Source organism: Amblyomma americanum, chromosome 6, assembly GCF_052857255.1.
Source record: "Amblyomma americanum isolate KBUSLIRL-KWMA chromosome 6, ASM5285725v1, whole genome shotgun sequence".
In the NCBI taxonomy this organism is placed as follows: Eukaryota; Metazoa; Arthropoda; class Arachnida; order Ixodida; family Ixodidae; genus Amblyomma; species Amblyomma americanum.
The window spans coordinates 80,906,361-80,928,277 of NC_135502.1; the positions used below are offsets into that span (position 1 = coordinate 80,906,361).

Here is a 21,917-nt window from a genome sequence, read left to right on the forward strand (position 1 = left end):
AAATGCCGATAAGGCTATCAACGTTCTCAGACGTTAGAACGATACTTCTTCTACCCTCTACAGACATTTTGAGCTGGGGCGTGTCGTAACTGCCTGACTATACTGCTCAAAGCAGACCGTGTGGCCTGGAAACTTTTGACCGACCCGGTACATATGGCTTTCGAAGTCTGGTGTGGCGTGTTTCCCTGCTGAAGCAGCTGACAGCGAACCTATGGCCCCTAAAAATCAATGGACCACCACAGCAAAGCGCACCACGCCTCCGTGACTGACACTGGCGGCATCATCAGGTGCCGTCGGTGCCGTCTCCGAACACCACAAGCGCAACGCTTTCCTGGAAAGCACGCGCGCGGTAGCGGCGACGGCGCCCGCGCTGCCCGCAGCTTCCGCATCTGCCCACTAGGAGCAGGGAGCGGCGCTTGCATCGCGCGGCAGGCCTCAGTTCGCGTTTCATTAGTCGATCCCGGGGCGAATAGGAAGCGCGAGGAAAAATTTTCCGTGCGACACAAGCGCCGCTCCCTGCTCCTAGTGGGCAGATGCGGAAGCTACGGGCAGCGCGGAGACAATGCGCACTTCTAGGGACGCGCACGTGGGGCTGTGGTATCAAGCGCAGGACGAACGCTGGGCCTTCCATTTTGTTTTGCGATGTCTGAAGCGCAACCGCGAGCTTTGAAACGCCGCGGAGATCGGTACTGCTGCGTTGTGGACTGCCACAACAGCAAAGCAAACACCAAGGACCGAGAACCGCCTGTGAAGTTCTACCGGTTCCCGGGTAGGTGGTATGAGAAGGAGCGGCGACAGGCCTGGACTGCTGCGGTTCGCCGTGTAAAGTAAGTGCAAAAGTCTATTGGGTTTCCCCATTTAATACGATTTTGCTTGTACAGAAACGCCGAAAGTTTTCTGGTAAAAGAGGTAGACCCTGGCAGCAGTATGTGCAGTGATAATTGAACATTAAGAGTGCTTCAAATTGGGCTAGTTGATAGTTAGCATGGTCAAACATAATTGCGCTTTTAGACTGACGTGGCAGAACACAGGGACGACACAAATACTGGTGCGCAAACTATCATCTGAGGTTTATTGCGGTGCGCTCACATATATCAGCTTAACATGTGAAAACATAAAAAACGCATTTGAACCAGCAACTTTCCTATCATATCGTCAAGCACCAGAAAGACATTGTCCCAGCAGATAGGTTTATGTTTGGTATCTCTTGTCCAATAATTGCTTTTCCTGTTCGGTAAGCAAAACTGAAGGGTCACAAACACGTCCCTTCTTTTCCTGATTCCAGGCAGTAGGCTTCCCACAGCTCCCCGGTTGTCTTATCTCTGGATATCAGCAGAACTGTAGTCTTTTGGAAGGGGGGTTTGCACCTATCGAGCTATCGCATCTAGCGCATTGTGCCGCCAGATTTCCAGGTGAGTTAATCTGTCGGTCGTTGCAGTTATGCTCTCTGAGTCTTTCATTTAAACATCTGTCCGTCTGGCCCACATATGCTCGGCCGCAAGGTAGCGGTATCTTGTAAACCACTCCTTCACAGCACTCGACAAACCTGCTTGTGTGCCTGGCGCCACAAGACTCCTCTTCTCCAGGACCGGTTTCTTCATTTACCTTCGCGCACATTCCTTTTAGTTTTCTTGGTGCGGAAAAAACTACTTGCACTTCATGCCTTTCGGCAACTTTGTTCAAATTGTGAGAAAGTGCATGAATGTACGGTAGAACCAAAGGCCTTTTGTTTTCTTGCTTTTTGCCTCGGTCCGTTGCTTTCAGAAATCTTTCAAGCACTTTTTCTGCTACTGATGCAAGCAGTGGTTTCGGGTAACCGGCTTTTTCCAGTCTTGCTGCCTGGTTGTTCAGACTACTTCGCATCTTGTGGCTGCAGGACTTTTTCATGGCCTGCTCGAAACAAGACATGGTCATGTTTCGCTTGATCAGCTTTGAGTGGGCCGAATCCTATGGCAGTAGGCCTTTTTCGCTGCGTGTTGCGTACTACCAGCACAAGTGGGGTTTCCAGAGACAAAGTCACATCAAGGAACTGCACGTTGCCGTTTGTGGGGACTTCATGAGTGAAGGTTAGCCCTGAGTGGGCTAACTAGAATTGTTCCATAGTTTTTCCTACAAGGTTTGGTATGGCCAGAGTGTTGTCAGCGCAGACTAAAAGTCATCGACGTAGATTGGTTCCGAAGAAAACAGTTGATTTCTTGCGTAAGAATGGATTGAAGCTTCTGGTCTCTGAAAACATAGGCTTGTTCGCCATAATAGAAGCAGGCGACTATGAGGCAAAAGCACAAGAAGCGGTCTCTAAAAATTTCACGAGACAAGCAAACCTCGCTGAAAGAAGACTTAAGGAGTACCGGAACCATGCCGCAAAGCTTTGCGAAAAATCTGGGCTAGAAAAACTTGCAAAGGAAGCGAAGAAAAGCAAGAAGCTAACTCTTAGACCATTCTTCACGATAAAAACAAACCAGGCGCCCCCGTTTCGAACGATAGTAGAAGATAAGGGAACCTGGCAAAGGAAAATAGCTGGATACCTGCAGATCCATCTGAACAAGCTTCTTGTGAGAGATCCCTTCCTAATCAGAAACTCGAATGAGGTCATCGAATACCTCAAGACAGAGCCTAGTGTGACATGCTTCTCCACTGACGTCACAGACCTATTCTACTGCGTTCCCCAAGACCAGGCGCTAGAATGCGTTGAAATGTGTAGAAGAATTTGATTCTGTCAAGTTTATGAACGAGTGTGGCATTAGGACTACAGATTTCCTCGCCCTTTTGAACCCATATCTCACGTCATTGTGTGCAGAGCTGAGAGGAGAGGTCTTCTCGCAAAATGACGGGATATGTATTGGATCCACCATAGCCCCCGTTCTATGCGACCTCTTCCTTGCCAGAGGGGACAAGACACTTGAAGAAGCCTTGGCTCCGCTTGGTGTTACAAAGTGCTTTCGCTACGTCAATGACTCTTTATCTGCGCTGACAACACTCTGGCCATACCGAACCTTGTAAGAAAAACTCTGGAACAATTCTAGTTAGCCCACTCAGGGCTAACCTTCACTCATGAAGTCCCCACAAACGGCAATGTGCAGTTCCTTGATCTGGCTTTGTCTCTGGAAACCCACCTGTGCTGGGAGTACTGATATGCTTGGGTATCGGGACCGAGGTCTTCACCGCATGACGATGAACTCTGCAGACGACGGAGGGAAGCCTTCAGGAGGGTTGGTAAACTTGAATGTTTATTTACATATCTACAAGAGAAGCAGGGACACCAAAAGTCAAGAGATGAAGTGCCGTGAAACCAGCCAAATCGCGGCTTAAATACAGTGGATATTCCCTAGGAGCCTAGCTAGGGAAACCGGTGGCGGATTAAGCGTCCAATGGGCAGACACACTCTTCATAGTCTCTTCCCTAACCCCGTGACCGCTCCGCCCTCACAAACACGTGCACAGGCGATAAGGAATCCTGGCGCCTTTAGGTCCTGGAATGCTGTTTCCGATGGGTTGACCAGGTGCATAAGGTCGTTGGCTTTGCAGGCGGTGATCCCCTCCATGGGAAAGATGCGTCCTGACGGCCCCGGGATTCCAGAGGGTAAGATGAATCAGCCGTGTCCGCCCCCGCTTTGTCTAGCCGCGCAGGTGCAAGCGAGCGAGGTGGGTCCGGCGCCTTTGTTCGGGTCTTTCTGCCGGTCCACGTGAGGGCGCAGTTCGGGAGCAATGCCGCATTCCATACTCCGGACGAAGGGATGAGAGGCCTTTCGTCACAGCTCACCGTCGCCAGGAGCCGTTCCTAATCCTCTTCTCAGGACGACAGCACCTTTGGTCAAACATAGTTCGATGGCGCCTGCCAGGCTCGTCTGTTCCCGCTGTCGGGGCCTCCGATCACAACAATCCGTCCGCCGCCAAGAAGACGCCACGAAGTGGTTGCAGCTGGTCGGTGCAACCGTCAGAGTCCCAGTCGGCCTCGTAGTAGTCAGTCCACTTGACGTGCACAGCTGGCAAGGGTCCTCAACGGAGCATTAGCGATCAGATCTGAGCTCAGCCCCTACCTCCGGCTAGGCAGCACGCGGCCAGCCTCAGAACATTGCCAGGTCTTTAATACAGAGCAATATGGCTGCAAATTTTGGATGACTTAACCCTCGCCAACAGCTCACGCCCGGAAGTCTGCTGAACCAAAACTAGTTCCTCTTTGTTTTTCCTTTTCTCGCAAAAGACGCGTCTGAAATTTGGTAAGAAACTTTTTTTTTCGGCAATGAGGTAGGTACGGAGAAGCAAGAGAAAAAAATACAAAACAAAAACCAAAAATGATAGACGGTAGCCTTTCTCGAGCATTGGGGCATTTTACGCCAGATTATGCAGGAAAGCTACGACTGAGACCGTCGGCATTCCCGTTTTCCCGCCCTTTTCGGTCGCTGGTCTCAAAATTGTGCTCTTGAAGCGCTAGACTCCAGCGCAAAAGTCTCCCATTCTTTGGCGACATATTTCTAAGCCAGGATAAGGGGCAGTGATCAGTTTCTATGGTGAATCTCGAACCTGCCAGGTAGCACCTCAGTCTCTGGGTGGCCCAGACCAAACAAGCACATTCTTTCTCAGACGCGCTGTAAGCCTGCTCCCTTGCGGTCAATTTTCGGCTCACAAACAAAACCAGATGCTCTGCTCCGAGATCGTCGTGCAAGCTTAACACTGCTCCCATGCCCCTGTCGCTAGCATCGCACTGAAGGATGAAGGGGCGGTCATACGCGGGGGCTCTTAGCACAGGCTGCCCCATTAATGCCGCCTTTAAGGCCCTAAACGACCTCTCCTCACCCGAACTGGCTCTGCCTTTCTTAGACTGTCCGTCAGCGGACTAGCGATTTCCGAGTAGCTGGCGATATAGTTCTGATAATATCCGGTTAGACCTAGGAATGCTCGTATATCGGTCTTAGTCACAGGTCGGCGGTGCTCCTGAATGGCTTGCACTTTTGCGTCCAGCGGCCTTCGGGCTCCCCCTCCGATAGCATGCCCTAAGTATTCTACCTCAGGTTTTCCTATCTGGCACTTCTCAGCCCTGATCGTGAGGCCGGAGTTCTGCACCCGGGTCAATACTTCCCGCAAATGACGCAAATGTTCCTTCCAGCTGTGCGAGAAAACCGCTATGTCGTCGAGGTAAGGAAGCGCAAAGTCTCCCGTCCCCCTGAGAAAACGATCCATTAAGCGGGAAAAGCAAAAAGGGGGCGTTTTTTAGCCCAAAGCTCATCACGAGCGGTCGGAAGGTACCCATAGGTGAGATAAACGCCGCGTAACGGCTCGCTCTTTCTGTCAGGGGCACTTGCCAGTATCCCCGCGTTAAGTCAAGGGTTGACACATAGGTAGCCCGGCCAACCGTCTCGACTCTTTCCTCCAAATTAGGAATTGGGTACAGCTGGTCGCGTGCTATAGCATTTAGCCGGCGGTAATCAATGCAAGGTCTCGGGTCCTTGCCAGGCACCTGCACCAGCAAGAGGGGAGAGGTATATTCACTGTCTGACGGAACTATAATCCCCATCTCTAGCATCCGTTCTATTTCAGAAGCTAAAATTTCCTTCTGCCGCGGAGAGACTCGGTAGGGCCTAGAGCGAATCGCTTCGTCCGATGTCAGCTCAATGTCGTGTTCTATGAGATCCGTTCTCCCTGGCTGGTCCGAAAAAACAGCCTGGAACTCGCCCAGCAGTCGCTGCAGGTCCCCCCGTTTCTCTGCACTCACGCTCTCCTCCGCCCCAATCCTCTCGAGCAGGTTATTGAAGGGTTGTGATTCGGTCTCGCCCCCTGGAAACACAAATTCTGTTTCCACTTCCTCTGGTACATTTAGTGCAAGGTGGACAAGGGCTTCGCGTTCCCTGTAAGGTTTCATGAGATTCGAGTGATAAACCCTCGTTTCCTTCCTCCGGCCTGCCATCCTAACCACATAGTTAACGTCGGATAGCTTTTCAACTACTTCGGCAGGCCCTTCCCAATGAACAGCGAGTTTGTTTGCCCGTGAAGTAGCTAAAATCAACACTTTGTCACCTACAGCAAACGTACGCTGGCGCGCATTTCGGTCATAGTACCGCTTTGCTATTTGCTGAGCGGACTTTATGTTATTCGCTACCATCTCCTGACACGAGTGAAGCCGATCAAGTAAGCTCAGCACATCTCCACCACGGTAGGGTCGTCGCTGGTTCCCTCCCAGGCCTCTCTTAACATCCGAAGGGGGGATCTCAGCGATCGCGCGTACACCAGCTCCGCCGGACTGAAGCCCGTGGCCTCATGCGGTACCGAGCGGAGCGCGAACATCGTTGCTGGCAGGCAAGCTTCCCAGTCCTTATGATGCTCATAGCACATAGCTCTTAGCACGCGCTTCAAAACCGAATGCCACGCTTCGACGCTGCTACTCTGAGGGTGTCTGACCGAGCTATGAACTATGCGTATTCCACATTTTTCCAGGAAGGTAGTAGTCAGTGCGCTCGTGAAGACGCTTCCCTGATCGCTTTGTAACTCAGCCGTAAAGCCAACGCGGGAAAATGTCGACAACAACCCGTCAACAATGCCCACCGAGTTCACCTCCTTGAGCGGAACTGCCTCGGGGAACTTGGTCGCCGGACAGATCATAGTTAGTATGTAGCGGTAGCCCGACTGAGTCACTGGTAGAGGACCGACTACGTCCACCACCAAACGACGGAAGGGTTCGCTAATCACGGGCACTAGCTTCATCGGAGCCTTCCTCAAATCCCCTGGCTTTCCGACACGCTGACAGGTGTCGCAGGACTTTACAAACTGCTCGACATCCCTGAAGCAGCCAGGCCAATAAAACTCCTGTAGAAGCCTAGCTTTAGTTTTCTTCACTCCAAGGTGGCAAGACCAACCCCCACCATGGCACAATTTAAGGATGCCTGCGCGGTATTTCTGCGGCACCACGAGCTGATCAAACTGCACCCCCTTTGAGTCCTTGTAATATCGATACAACACTCCGAAACGGTTACGGATCGTAATGTTTTTCGTTGCTACACTTTCTTCGCTTGTCCGGCTGGATAAATCTCGAAGTGTAACGTCCGCCGCCTGCTCGGCTGCAATCATGTCTCTATCGACTTTGGCCAGATCCAAAAAGGGTTCCAGGCGTGGCTGCACAACATTTGACCCGACCCCCACTGAGTCGCCCTGTGGCTCAGAGACTGGTTCCTTGCACTCGGCGTCGCATCTGTTCCTGTCGCGAGCCTCTCCGCTCGTCTCAGAAGCATCGCCTCTTGGGTTTGCCCCTGCCTGACCCGTCGTGGGAAAGCCTTCGTTCTTCCTACGATTTACTTCCGCTGCAATCTCGCGAGCCTTTGCACGAGTGAGCGCCTGGACGGTTCGATCGCCGAAACTACGACCCTCTTCCTGGAGCATCTGCTCCGACCGATTTGAAAAGAGGTACGGAAATTTTTCCGGCAGATTCCGTGATACCGCTGCCTCCGTTTCCAGAACGCCAAACGGGCCCTCAATTCTAACTCGTGCGATCGGCAAGCATGCGCTATTCTCTTCGGCCACCTGCCTAATCCCTGCACATTCCCCAGTAAAATCAGCTGCGTTCACGTACGTGGGGTGGATTACGTCCATGGTGGCCGCGGAGTCCCACAGAACCCGGCACGGTTTTCTATTAACCTGCATGTCTTTCAGGTATGGCTCTAGCAGGCGCATGTTCTCATCGCCCGCCTCCACCAAGGAGAGAACGATTTCCTGCTTCCTGCAAGCGTGGGCGAAGTGACCGGGCTCGTGACAACGGAAACACACTGGTTTCTTTCTGGCTTCAAAAGCCTTATCCCTCTCTTTTTCGGTCGCCCCCTTTGTGAGGTTGCTTGATTCTGCTTTGTGGCCCTCGCTCCACTGCCAGTTGCGGCTTGCTGCCCCTCCTGTCTGGATCCGTGGAAATTTTTTTTTCTACTTTGGGGCTCACGGGGGCAGGCGCACCCTCTGCTACGCGCTTGGCATGGAACTCTTCGGCCGGCTCTGCTGCACTTTCTAGGGTTTTATTTCCCGGCCTGTCCTGCACCCACACGCGCATTTCTTCCCTCAAAGAGCCAAAAAACTGGTCCAGGCAGATCACCTCTATTACTTTATCGTGAGTTCCGTAAGCCTGTTCTCCCTTTAGCCATTCCTTCAGGTCTGCCTTAAGGTTATACGCAAAATCCGGAAATGACTGGTTAGGCTGTTTTGTGGCTTCCCTGAAGCGGCGCCGAAAGGCCTCCGCGGACAGGCGATACTTTTTTAGGAGTGCTGCCTTTACTTTAGTATAGTCTGCCGCCTCTTCTTTCGCCAGACGAGCGAGTACGTGGGCCGGCTCACATGGAAGAATGGTCAGAAGTATCAGCGGCCAAAACTCGGTCGGGAACTCGCAACTTTCACATGCCCGCTCAAAGCTCACGAGAAAGAGCCCTATGTCCTCTCCAAGTTTGTACGGTTGCAGGAGGTCCTTTATTTTTATTTTTGATGCTGCCTGGCTTGCCACTGTGTTCGGCACCTCTAGCCTAGTGCGTTCTGCCTGTGCAGCCTGAGCTATCTGTAGATCGAGCCGTTTTTTCTCGATCTCTCTTTCATGCTCTTCGCGCTTCCTTTCGTGCTCCCTTTCCTGCTTTTCGCGCTTTCTTTCGTGCTCCCTTTCTTGATCTTCGCGCTTCCTTTCGTGCTCCCTTTCCTGCTCTTCGCGCTTCCTTTTTTCTTCATCCTCTCGCTTCTTTTGTTCATCCTCTCGCTTCCTTTGTTCATCCTGTCGCTTCTTTTGTTCCCTTTCCTTCTCCAACTCCTCCTTAATTAGCTCCCATTATTCTACTATCTCCTCCTCGTCCGCACCGAAATCCTCAATTGCCCTAATCAATTCAGGTTTTCTACGGATCGACCCACAATCAATGCCCAATTCTCCGCATACGAGAACTAGGTCTGGTTTGCGCAGCTTCTTCCAGTCCATGACAATTTAAGCAACGGCAAGTCTCTACTCACGTGGTCAGAGGAGCCCCGGCTGCGTCTTATACCAACCTTCGATTACCTAGGCTAACAATTTTCCAAAGTTGTAAAACCTGGCAACGCTCCAAGAGAAAGACCGCGCACTTACCATACCAGAGTCAGGACCAGGCGCAGACCATCCCACCGCTGCCAACCAGTTGATATGCTTGGGTATCGGGACCGAGGTCTTCACCGCATGACGATGAACTCTGCAGAAGACGGAGGGAAGCCTTCAGGAGGGTTGGTAAACTTGAAGGTTTATTTACATATTTACAAGAGAAGCAGGGACACCAAAAGTCAGAGATGAAGTGCCGTGAAACCAGCCAAATCGCGGCTTAAATACAGTGGATATTCCCTAGGCACCTAGCTAGGGAAACCGGTGGCGGATTAAGCGTCCAATGGGCAGACACACTCTTCATAGTCTCTTCCCTAACCCCGTGACCGCTCCGCCCTCACAAACACGTGCACAGGCGATAAGGAATCCTGGCGCCTTGTGGTCTTGGAATGCTGTTTCCGATGGGTTGACCAGGTGCATAAGGTCGTTGGCTTTGCAGGCGGTGATCCCCTCCGTGGGAAAGATGCGTCCTGACGGCCCCGGGATTCCAGAGGGTAAGATGAATCAGCCGTGTCCGCCCCCGCTTTGTCTAGCCGCGCAGGTGCAAGCGAGCGAGACGGGTCCGGCGCCTTTGTTCGGGTCTTTCTGCCGGTCCACGTGAGGGCGCAGTTCGGGAGAAATGCCGCATTCCATACTCCGGACGAAGGGATGAGAGGCCTTTCGTCACAGCTCACCGTCGTCAGGAGCCGTTCCTAATCCTCTTCTCAGGACGACATCACCTTTGGTCAAACATAGTTCGATGGCGCCTGCCGGGCTCGTCTGTTCCCGCTGTCGGGGCCTCCGATCACAACAATCCGTCCGCCGCCAAGAAGACGCCACGAAGTGGTTGCAGCTGGTCGGTGCACCACGAATGGGCGTCAGAGTCCCAGTCGGCCTCGTGGTAGTCAGTCCACTTGACCTGCACAGCTGGCAAGGGTCCTCAACGGAGCATTAGCGATCAGATCTGAGCTCAGCCCCTACCTCCGGCTAGGCAGCACGCGGCCAGGCTCAGAACATTGCCAGGTCTTTAATACAGAGCAATATGGCTGCAAATTTTGGATGACTTAACCCTCGCCAACAGCTCACGCCCGGAAGTCTGCTGAACCAAAACTAGTTCCTCTTTGTTTTTCCTTTTTTCGCAATAGACATGCGTCTGAAATTTGGTAAGAAACTTTTTTTTTTCGGCAATGAGGTAGGTACGGAGAAGCAAGAGAAAAAATACAAAACAAAAACAAAAAAATGATAGACGGTAGCCTTTCTCGAGCATTAGGGCATTTTATGCCAGATTATGCAGGAAAGCTACGACTGAGACCGTCGGCATTCCCGTTTTCCCCGCCCTTTTCGGTAGCTGATCTCAAAATTGTGCTCTTGAAGCGCTAGACTCCAGCGCAAAAGTCTCCCATTCTTTGGCGACATATTTCTAAGCCAGGATAAGGGGCAGTGATCAGTTTCTATGGTGAATCTCGAACCTGCCAGGTAGCACCTCAGTCTCTGGGTGGCCCAGACCAAACAAGCACATTCTTTCTCAGACGCGCTGTAAGCCTGCTCCCTTGCGGTCAATTTTCGGCTCACAAACAAAACCGGATGCTCTGCTCCGAGATCGTCGTGCAAGCTTAACTCTGCTCCCATGCCCCTGTCGCTAGCATCGCACTGAAGGATGAAGGGGCGGTCATACGCGGGGGCTCTTAGCACAGGCTGCCCCATTAATGCCGCCTTTAAGGCCCTAAACGACCTCTCCTCACCCGAACTGGCTCTGCCTTTCTTAGACTGTCCGTCAGCGGACTAGCGATTTCCGAGTAGCTGGGGATTACTCCTGAATGGCTTGCACCTTTGCGTCCAGCGGCCTTCGGGCTCCCCCTCCGATAGCATGCCCTAAGTATTCTACCTCAGCTTTTCCAATCTGGCACTTCTCAGCCCTGATCGTGAGGCCGGAGTTCTGCACCCGGGTCAATACTTCCCGCAAATGACGCAAATGTTCCTCCCAGCTGTGCGAGAAAACCGCTATGTCGTCGAGGTAAGGAAGCGCAAAGTCTCCCGTCCCCCTGAGAACACGATCCATTAAGCGGGAAAAGCAAAAGGGGGCGTTTTTTAGCCCAAAGCTCATCACGAGCGGTCGGAAGGTACCCATAGGTGAGATAAACGCCGCGTAACGGCTCGCTCTTTCTGTCAGGGGCACTTGCCAGTATCCCCGCGTTAAGTCAAGGGTTGACACATAGGTAGCCCGGCCAACCGTCTCGACTCTTTCCTCCAAATTAGGAATTGGGTACAGGTGGTCGCGTGCTATAGCATTTAGCCGGCGGTAATCAATGCAAGGTCCCGGGTCCTTGCCAGGCACCTGCACCAGCATGAGGGGAGAGGTATATTCACTGTCTGACGGAACTATAATCCCTATCTCTAGCATCCGTTCTATTTCAGAAGCTAAAATTTCCTTCTGCCGCGGAGAGACTCGGTAGGGCCTAGAGCGAATCGCTTCGTCCGATGTCAGCTCAATGTCGTGTTCTATGAGATCCGTTCTCCCTGGCTGGTCCGAAAAAACAGCCTGGAACTCGCCCAGCAGTCGCTGCAGGTCCCCCACGTTTCTCTGCACTCACGCTCTCCTCCGCCCGAATCCTCTCGAGCACGTTTTTGAAGGGTTGTGATTCGGTCTCGCCCCCTGGAAACACAAATTCTGTTTCCACTTCCTCTGGTACATTTAGTGCAAGGTGGACAAGGGCTTCGCTTTCCCTGTAAGGTTTCATGAGATTCGAGTGATAAACCCTCGTTTCCTTCCTCCGGCCTGCCATCCTAACCACATAGTTAACGTCGGATAGCTTTTCAACTACTTCGGCAGGCCCTTCCCAATGAACAGCGAGTTTGTTTGCCCGTGAAGTAGCTAAAATCAACACTTTGTCACCTATCGCAAACGTACGCTGGCGCGCATTTCCGTCATAGTGCCGCTTTGCTATTTGCTGAGCGGACTTTATGTTATTCGCTACAATCTCTTGACACGAGTGAAGCCGATCAAGTAAGCTCAGCACATCTCCACCACGGTAGGGTCGTCGCTGGTTCCCTCCCAGGCCTCTCTTAACATCCGAAGGGGGGATCTCAGCGATCGCCCGTACACCAGCTCCGCCGGACTGAAGCCCGTGGCCTCATGCGGCACCGAGCGGAGCGCGAACATCGTTGCTGGCAGGCAAGCTTCCCAGTCCTTATGATGCTCATAGCACATAGCTCTTAGCACGCGCTTCAAAACCGAATGCCACGCTTCGACGCTGCTACTCTGAGGGTGTCTGACCGAGCTATGAACTATGCGTATTCCACATTTTTCCAGGAAGGTAGTAGTCAGTGCGCTCGTGAAGACGCTTCCCTGATCGCTTTGTAACTCAGCCGGAAAGCCAACGCGGGAAAATGTCGACAACAACCTGTCAACAATGCCCACCGAGTTCACCTCCTTGAGCGGAACTGCCTCGGGGAACTTGGTCGCCGGACAGATCATAGTTAGTGTGTAGCGGTAGCCCGACTGAGTCACTGGTAGAGGACCGACTACGTCCACCACCAAACGACGGAAGGGTTCGCTAATCACGGGCACTAGCTTCATCGGAGCCTTCCTGAAATCCCCTGGCTTTCCGACACGCTGACAGGTGTCGCAGGACTTTACAAACTGCTCGACATCCCTGAAGCAGCCAGGCCAATAAAACTCCTGTAGAAGCCTAGCTTTAGTTTTCTTCACTCCAAGGTGGCAAGACCAACCCCCCCCATGACACAATTTAAGGATGCCTGCGCGGTATTTCTGCGGCACCACGAGCTGATCAAACTGCACCCCCTTTGAGTCCTTGTAATATCGATACAACACTCCGAAACGGTTACGGATCGTAATGTTTTTCGTTGCTACACTTTCTTCGCTTGTCCGACTGGATAAATCTCGAAGTGTAACGTCCGCCGCCTGCTCGGCTGCAATCATGTCTCTATCGACTTTGGCCAGATCCAAAAAGGGTTCCAGGCGTGGCTGCACAACATTTGACCCGACCCCCACTGAGTCGCCCTGTGGCTCAGAGACTGGTTCCTTGCACTCGGCGTCGCATCTGTTCCTGTCGCGAGCCTCTCCGCCCGTCTCAGAACCATCGCCTCATGGGTTTGCCCCTGCCCGACCCGTCGTGGGAAAGCCTTCGTTCTTTCTACGATTTACTTCCGCTGCAATCTCGCGAGCCTTTGCACGAGTGAGCGCCTGGACGGTTCGATCGCCGAAACTACGACCCTCTTCCTGGAGCATCTGCTCCGACGGATTTGAAAAGAGGTACGGAAATTTTTCCGGCAGATTCCGTGATACCGCTGCCTCCGTTTCCAGAACGCCAAACGGGCCCTCAATTCTAACTCGTGCGATCGGCAAGCATGCGCTATTCTCTTCGGCCACCTGCCTAATCCCTGCACATTCCCCAGTAAAATCAGCTGCGTTCACGTACGTGGGGCGGATTACGTCCATGGTGGCCGCGGAGTCCCACAGAACCCGGCACGGTTTTCCATTAACCTGCATGTCTTTCAGGTATGGCTCTAGCAGGCGCATGTTCTCATCGCCCGCATCCACCAAGGAGAGAACGATTTCCTGCTTCCTGCAAGCGTGGGCGAAGTGACCGGGCTCGTGACAACGGAAACACACTGGTTTCTTTCTGGCTTCAAAAGCCTTATCCCTCTCTTTTTCGGTCGCCCCCTTTGTGTGGTTGCTTGATTCTGCTTTGTGGCCCTCGTTCCACTCCCAGTTGCGGCTTGCTGCCCCTCCTGTCTGGATCCGTGGGAATTTTTTTTTTCTACTTTGGGGCTCACGGGGGCACGCGCACCCTCTGCTACGCGCTTGGCATGGAACTCTTCGGCCAGCTCTGCTGCACTTTCTAGGGTTTTATTTCCCGGCCTGTCCTGCACCCACACGCGCATTTCTTCCCTCAAAGAGCCGAAAAACTGGTCCAGGCAGATCACCTCTATTACTTTATCGTGAGTTCCGTAAGCCTGTTCTCCCTTTAGCCATTCCTTCAGGTCTGCCTTAAGGTTATACGCAAAATCCGGAAATGACTGGTTAGGCTGTTTTCTGGCTTCCCTGAAGCGGCGCCGAAAGGCCTCTGCGGACAGGCGATACTTTTTAAGGAGTGCTGCCTTTACTTTAGTATAGTCTGCTGCCTCTTCTTTTGCCAGACGAGCGAATACTTGGGCCGCCTCACATGGAAGAATGGTCAGAAGTTTCTGCGGCCAAAACTCTGTCGGGAACTCGCAACTTTCACATGCCCGCTCAAAGTTCACGAGAAAGAGCCCTATGTCCTCTCCAAGTTTGTACGGTTGCAAGAGGTCCTTTATTTTTATTTTTGATGCTGCCTGGCTTGCCACTGTGTTCGGCACCTCTAGCCTAGTGCGTTCTGCCAGTGCAGCCTGAGCTATCTGTAGATCGAGCCGTTTTTTCTCGATCTCTCTTTCATGCTCTTCGCGCTTCCTTTCGTGCTCTCTTTCCTGCTCTTCGCGCTTTCTTTCGTGCTCCCTTTCCTGATCTTCGCGCTTCCTTTCGTGCTCCCTTTCCTGCTCTTCGCGCTTCCTTTTTTCTTCATCCTCTCGCTTCTTTTGTTCATCCTCTCGCTTCCTTTGTTCATCCTGTCGCTTCTTTTGTTCCCTTTCCTTCTCCAACTTCTCCTTAATTAGCTCCCATTATTCTACTATCTCCTCCTCGTCCGCACCGAAATCCTCAATTGCCCTAATCAATCCAGGTTTTCTACGGATCGACCCACAATCAATGCCCAATTCTCCGCATACGAGAACTAGGTCTGGTTTGCGCAGCTTCTTCCAGTCCATGACAATTTAAGCAACGGCAAGTCTCTACTCACGTGGTCAGAGGAGCCCCGGCTGCCTCTTATACCAACCTTCGATTACCTAGGCTAACAATTTTCCAAAGTTGTAAAACCTGGCAATGCTCCAAGAGAAAGACCGCGCACTTACCATACCAGAGTCAGGACCAGGCGCAGACCATCCCACCGCTGCCAACCAGTTGATATGCTTGGGTATCGGGACCGAGGTCTTCACCGCATGACGATGAACTCTGCAGACGACGGAGGGAAGCCTTCAGGAGGGTTGGTAAACTTGAAGGTTTATTTACATATTTACAAGAGAAGCAGGGACACCAAAAGTGAGAGATGAAGTGCCGTGAAACCAGCCAAATCGCGGCTTAAATACAGTGGATATTCCCTAGGCACCTAGCTAGGGAAACCGGTGGCGGATCAAGCGTCCAATGGGCAGACACACTCTTCATAGTCTCTTCCCTAACCCCGTGACCGCTCCGCCCTCACAAACACGTGCACAGGCGATAAGGAATCCTGGCGCCTTGAGGTCCTGGAATGCTGTTTCCGACGGGTTGACCAGGTGCATAAGGTCGTTGGCTTTGCAGGCGGTGATCCCCTCCGTGGGAAAGATGCGTCCTGACGGCCCCGTGATTCCAGAGGGTAAGATGAATCAGCCTTGTCCGCCCCCGCTTTGTCTGGCCGCGCAGGTGCAAGCGAGCGAGTCGGGTCCGGCGCCTTTGTTCGGGTCTTTCTGCCGGTCCACGTGAGGGTGCAGTTCGGGAGAAATGCCGCATCCCATACTCCGGACGAAGGGATGAGAGGCCTTTCGTCACAGCTCACCGTCGTCAGGAGCCGTTCCTAATCCTCTTCTCAGGACGACAGCACCTTTGGTCAAACATAAATCGATGGCGCCTGCCGGGCTCGTCTGTTCCCGCTGTCGGGGCCTCCGATCACAAAAGTACGCATCAGGCAGCGAAAAATGCCTACTGCCATATGACTCGGCCCACTCAAAAGGTGATCAAGCGAAACATGACCATGTCTTGTTTCGAGCAGGCCATAAAAATGTCCTGCAGCCACAAGATGCGAAGTAGTCTGAACAACCAGGCAGCAAGACTGGAAAAAGCCGGTTACCCGAAAGCACTAGCTCTGCTTGCATCAGTAGCAGAAAAAGTGCGTAAAAGATTTCTGAAAGCAACGGACCGAGGCAAAAAGCAAGAAATCAAAAGGCCTGTGGTTCTACCGTACATTCATGCACTTTCTCACAATTTGAAAAAAGTTGCCGAAAGGCATGAAGTGCAAGAAGTTTTTTCCGCACCAAGAAAACTAAAAGGAATGTGCGCGAAGGTTAATGAAGAAACCAGTCCTGGAGAAGAGGAGTCTTGTGGCGTCAGGCACACAAACAGGTTCGTCGAGTGCTGTGAAGGAGTGGTTTACAAGATACCGCTATCTTGCGGCCGAGCATATGTGGGCCAGACGGGCATATGTTTAAATGAAAGACTCAGAGAGCATAACCGCAACTGCCGGCAGATTAACTCACCTGGAAATCTGGCGGCACAATGCGCCAGATGCGATAGCTGCAAACCCCACTTCCAGCAGACTACGGTTCTGCTGAAATCCAGAGATAAGACAACCAGGGAGCTGTGGGAAGCCTACTGCTTGGAATCAGGAAAAGAAGGGACGTGTTAGTGACCCTTCAGTTTTGCTTACCGAACAGGAAAAGCAATTCTCGGACAAGAGATACCAAGCATAAAGCGATCTGCTGGGACAAAGTCTTTCTGATGCTTGACGATATGATAGCAAAGTTGCTGGTTCAAATGTGTTATTTATGTTTCGACATGTTAAGCTTATATATGTGTGCACACCGCAATAAACCCCAGTTGATAGTTTGCGCACCAGTGTTTGTGTCGTCCCTGGGCTTTCCCACGTCAGTATAGAAGCGCAATTGTGTTTGACCAAGTGATAATTGACTGCGGCACGCTGTTTAAGCGGTAATAACTCGGGGCTGCCCGTCGCGGAGGGATGTGGGTGTCGTCGCCGATCAGCAGGCTCTCTCCCTTGTTCTAGCCACTAGGGCACTAGGACAACTCTAGAATGCAGTGGCAAATCTCACTCAGAAGAGGCGCTCCAGGCATTAGCATCTAGCGACTCTCACGACGTCGCAGTAAATCAGCTTAGTCCGCGGTTAATCGCTTTGCACTAGCTATACCTCCTGCGGTGTCACGCTAGCAGGTGCAGGAGGAGTAATCGTGACATCATGGCTTTTTGTGGGGGGGGGGGGGGGGCATTTACCGCTGCGTTCTTGAGTTGTATCCGAGGGTAGTTTATCTTGGGCGCTCGCAAAGGCGACGCGCCGCAGTCAACGTTTTTTGCTAATGGACAGGGTGCGAATTTGGCTTTTCCCAGTAGCAGATACTGCTCTGGTAGTGTAAGGGAAAAAATGGCTGCGGTTGACTACTGCTGAACCTGGTTAGGCAGCGAAAGCTGTGGTGTATCGGGCAAGTGGACGCGGCTCGGCGTCTGTAACGTTGAGTGCGTTCCCCACACTGGATAGGCAGCGCGCCCACCCTGGCAGGTGGCAGTTAATGGTTGATCGCGGGAGGTTGTCACCCTATGAACGCTGCGGTCTATTGCTGCGGTGCCGCGTGTCTGTCACAACGTTGTCAGCGCTATAATGCATGCAGCCCACATCTCTCTCTCTCACCACCGTCACGTACCTCAAAGCGCGATTGAGGCGTCCACTCTCCCAGGGAGCCAGTTATGCGCACTTCCTTTCCACAAAATCATGCCGTCTAGAACGTTTGTGAGCGTCAATGAACACAATGAACGCCGACTGCTTATGGAAACAGAGGCAAGCGCTCGGTTTCGGCGGCGGCTGAGGGACGTCATAGCTTTCACGTGGTTTCTCCTCGGTTCAAGGTCATACTCGCGCATTCGGCGAACGAGGAGAGTAGTAAAGCTTTCGCTTTGAAAGGTGGCTGCTTCATCATTATTAGCTATCAGTGCCACCTCGACGGCGCACACGGCCAACACCAACTAGACACATGAATCATGCCGCAGGACACAGCATACGAAGTTGTCAGGTGCACGAAGGAATGGCCGCTAAGTCGAAGTTACCCCCCCAAACAACGCTGGCAAATCCGCCAGGGAAACCTTTCTACTCCACTGGGGAGACTGACGTCACCGTTTTGCCGGCCCCTGGCGTAGCGTTTTCGTCACGTGATATCCCTTATGAAATTTTTTTGAGTCTATAGACTGTCAGTAGACTTATGTCTATAAAGTCTAAAGACTTTATATACAAACTCTAGATAACTGTCTATAGACAATACAAATCCTATAGACAGTCTATAGATAATCTATAGATTTCTCGCCATACAATTTTACTAGACTGATATCAATAGACAGTCTATCGAATATGAATAGACAAAAATAAATATCTATAGGAAGACAATAGAGTCTATAAGAAGTCTACAGACCATTTTTGTAAGGGATACGCTGGCCGTTACCGGCAAACGAAGTCTCCTCCGTGTGAATAACCTGTTACCGATTTAATTTTGCCGAGCCTTGCGCATTTTAGTAAGCGTTGGCATTGCAGCATTCATTGGTTAGTTTAGGTGGCACCGACATGTCTTTTTCAGGTGGACTTGGAGCGTCAGTGAAGTGTTATTTTGCGAAACTTCATGCTTGCATTATGAAAGTGCAGGTTCTTGTAGGCCTCCCGCGTAATTCGTGTGGTTGACGTGCTGATAACATCCATTTTACCTTTTTTTTTGCAGTCCTGACGGTTCTGAATGGTTACCTACGACAGCAACTCGAATCTGCAGCGATCATTTTGTAGGAAACTGCCGAAGCGAAATAAGCTCTCATCCATCGTACATTCCAACCATTTTTCCGCCTGTGTACAGGAAAAAGGCAGCTAATCAAAACAGGGAAGGAAGGTAAGCATTGCTGTTCACATCACTTGGCGCGAACATAGTACTAGTGGAGAAAACTGCTAGCGAGGCATACCAAATGATAGCAGCAGCATACATGTGTACACTCCTAAACTGCATGCAAGCGCACCTTTTGGCGAAGGGAGGGAGGAAAAACTTTATTACACCGAATGTGCTTAGGGCACGTAAGCCCTTGGACCCCTGCACGACCCCACTGCACTCAGACGTTCATGAGTGCATGATGGTCCAAGACGTCGGCGGCCCGGTCTTTCGCGATCTTCTGCGTGTCCGGGTCAGCGAAGCGTGACAAGGTCTCCCATTCCTCCAAGCAGGTTAGGTGTTCTAGGCACCGCGGGGGAGGATCAGCCGGGCACTGGTCGAGGGGGTGGGTGAGGGTGGCGAGTTGGTGGGTGCAGAAGGAACAGGTGGGGCTATAGGCTCCCGGGTGGATATGGGATAGCATATATCCGAAAGACTCTCCCTACTGTCCGCACGATGTTCTTTGTTGCTCTTACATGCACATGCGAAATCGCGTTCGAACTTTTGAACACACTTGTCCAGTGTAAATCAGCTGCTGCTTTGCTTTTTTTAATTCAGGAGGACAACAGGCTTGACTGGGAAAGCTATACAGGCTGCAGATTGCGCAAATGAAGCGTTCCAAATAGGCGATGCAATGCAGCTGCTGAGATATGCTGCTGCTGCTGCTGCTGCTGCAGAGCTACCCAAAAAACAAAGGAAACTTCAAGTGCCACCGACTGCTGCTAGCCACTTAGATGAGGTATTTCATCTGGTCCACAGAAATAGCACATTTCCATATCTTCCATATGAGGCAACTGTGAATTTTTTTTTTTCATACCTGGAGGCTGAGCTAAAACGCGAGGAAATGTTTAGATAAGGGGACATATTGATGTCAAGCCCGCTTTAGCAGAAAAGTATCTATTTCCATCAAATTCTTTTCCGCTCTTAAGGCGCATGGCATTAGAGAGAGAGGAGTGGAATAAATGGGTAAGGATGTGAGCGCAGTTAATGCAGAATGGATGGATATGTGTTCGAGAAGGCTTATTTGAATGCACTTGTGCCGTTATGGGAAGCGACATAGGTTTGCAGGTGTACTTGATTCAATCAGCGCTTAACTATGGACAAAAATAGTTACCGAAGCACGCGTTGGGGCTGTTCGTAGTAATGATAGCCTTATTGGCAGCGACATGGGAATGTTAACTCGTTGCGCAATGAAATTGAGCGTTGGATATCAGCTTAGTATAACACATCTTTGGATCCACTAGTGATTTCTCCAGGCTTATTTTTTGCTATTTTTGTCTTGCACACAAATATTACTATTCCGGGCATTGCGAGTACCCTCATATGCAGCGGTTTTGCGTTGCTTATTAGTAGTTACTGCGCACATGCTAACTTATACGCGTGTTTATACAATTTCAGGCATGCCAGACAGAGTCTTTGCCTTCAGGGGATCTTGCTGTGTTTTTCTCAGCAACAAACTGGGCGGAAGCGACCACTCAGGTTTCTCACGCAGACCAAAGCAATCAGGTGCGCCAGCTGTAGCGTTTGTGTTTTTGATCAACTATTTTCATTCAGAGCATGTTTAAAAATTTGTGGTTGTCACTTACTTGCTCAAACATGCGTGTCGCAAAAAAGAACATTTCTACGATAGACGTGCTGTCTCGGTAATTCAACTGAAGTTTTGTGGCATTTGATTATTGATAGGCTGCTGTATTCAATTCAATGTGTTATTATTTATACGTCTCTTCACAAGGACACTATGACGAATGAAAACTGGGAAAGCATCTACGGATTCCAAGGATCTGACTATCCGCAAGGAACTGAAAGTGTGGACGGCACGTGGAGTCACGTTGTCTACATTCAGCCTTCTATTAAAACTTCTGCCTCTTGTGGTGTGCAGGAGCAATGAAATGACGGAATATCATTGCTTTTGACCTAACTTGGCCTTGGAACTACATGTTCAGCACGACCAGAAATTTTTAGTGTGAGGGCTATAATTGCCTGAAAAACTCACTGGAATATGGGGGGCCCGGCAGGAGTACATACTTGCCATGGATTGCTGCGTTTAGGCACTGCCCTACGTGCTGATTTGTACCTCCACAGGTACGACTGCAAAGACAGCGTCTGACCCTGACTTCCAACATATAGCAGCCGGTTATTATATTATGGCTCTCGAATTACATTAGAGCTGTTCGACTCTTAAAAGAGACTTGTTCAATTCGCTTGAAATAAAAATTGTAGCCTTTATGTCTATGGTACCTGCAGACCGCCGCATTCATTATGGCTTTACGCGAGGAAGGCCTCCACAAGTGCTTGAGTAATAAGCGAAGATGTGAAAAGTCCTGTGGTACTTTGACTGACCCGCCGGGTGGCTCAGTGGCTAGGGCGCTCGGCTACTGAGCCGGAGTACCCGGGTTCGATCCCGGACGTGACGGAAGTGTTTCGATGGAGGCGAAACGCAAAGGCGCCTGTGTGCTGTGCGATGTCAGTGCACGTTAAAGATCCCCAGGGGGTCGAAATGATTCCGGAGTCCCCCACTATGGCACATCTTTCACTTCCACCTTCCTCCCTTTTCTTACGGCTCGGTTTTGGGTGTCCACCGAGATATGTGAGCCAATTACTGTGCCATTTCCCTTCCTAAAAATAATTAATTGGTTTTTGTGGAAAGGAAACGGCGCAGCATCTTCCTCATATATCGGCGGACACCTGAACCGCGCCGTAAGGAAAGAGATAAAGGAGGGAGTGAAAGAAAGAAGCGAGAAACGCCGTAGTGGAGGGCTCCGGAATAATTTCGACCTCCTGGGGATCTTTAACGTGCACTGACATCGCACAGCAAACGGGCGCCTTAGCGTTTCGCCTCCATCGAAACGCAGCCGCCGCGGTCGGGTTCGAACCCGGGAACTCCGGATCAGTAGCCGAGCGCCCTAACCACTGAGCCACCGCGGCGGGCCTTAAAATGGCGCTTCGGCAAGGAAAAAAAGAGGGTCTGAGAGAAGAAAGGTGGCGTAATGGATTGCTCCGGAATAATTTCGATCACCTGGGTTCTTTAACGTGCACTGACATCACAGCACACGGCGTCCTTTGCGTGTCGCCTCACTATATCACATCACATGGACGTGTCAGAACATAT

The 21,917-nt window shown here is 51.4% G+C and overlaps 1 protein-coding gene across 4 annotated transcripts; it reads left to right on the forward strand.

Annotated features, from left to right (window-relative positions):
• The first annotated feature begins 490 nt into the window (after window positions 1-490).
• LOC144094800 (THAP domain-containing protein 11-like) lies at window positions 491-20,924 on the forward strand. Of its 4 annotated transcripts, XR_013306575.1 has the most exons (6): window positions 491-827; window positions 1,286-1,412; window positions 18,614-18,775; window positions 19,367-19,547; window positions 20,207-20,314; window positions 20,541-20,924. XR_013306575.1 is itself a non-coding variant. In XM_077628692.1 (5 exons), exons 1-5 carry the CDS (start codon window positions 643-645, stop codon window positions 20,694-20,696), a joined length of 792 nt encoding a protein of 263 aa, XP_077484818.1. In that variant the 5' UTR covers window positions 500-642; the 3' UTR covers window positions 20,697-20,716. The 4 variants fall into 4 exon arrangements, 2 of the variants coding, with proteins under 2 accessions (XP_077484818.1, XP_077484819.1); XR_013306576.1 differs by lacking the exon at window positions 1,286-1,412 and having other exon boundaries at window positions 499-769; window positions 20,541-20,916; XM_077628692.1 differs by lacking the exon at window positions 1,286-1,412 and having other exon boundaries at window positions 500-827; window positions 20,541-20,716.
• The last annotated feature ends 993 nt before the right edge of the window (window positions 20,925-21,917 follow it).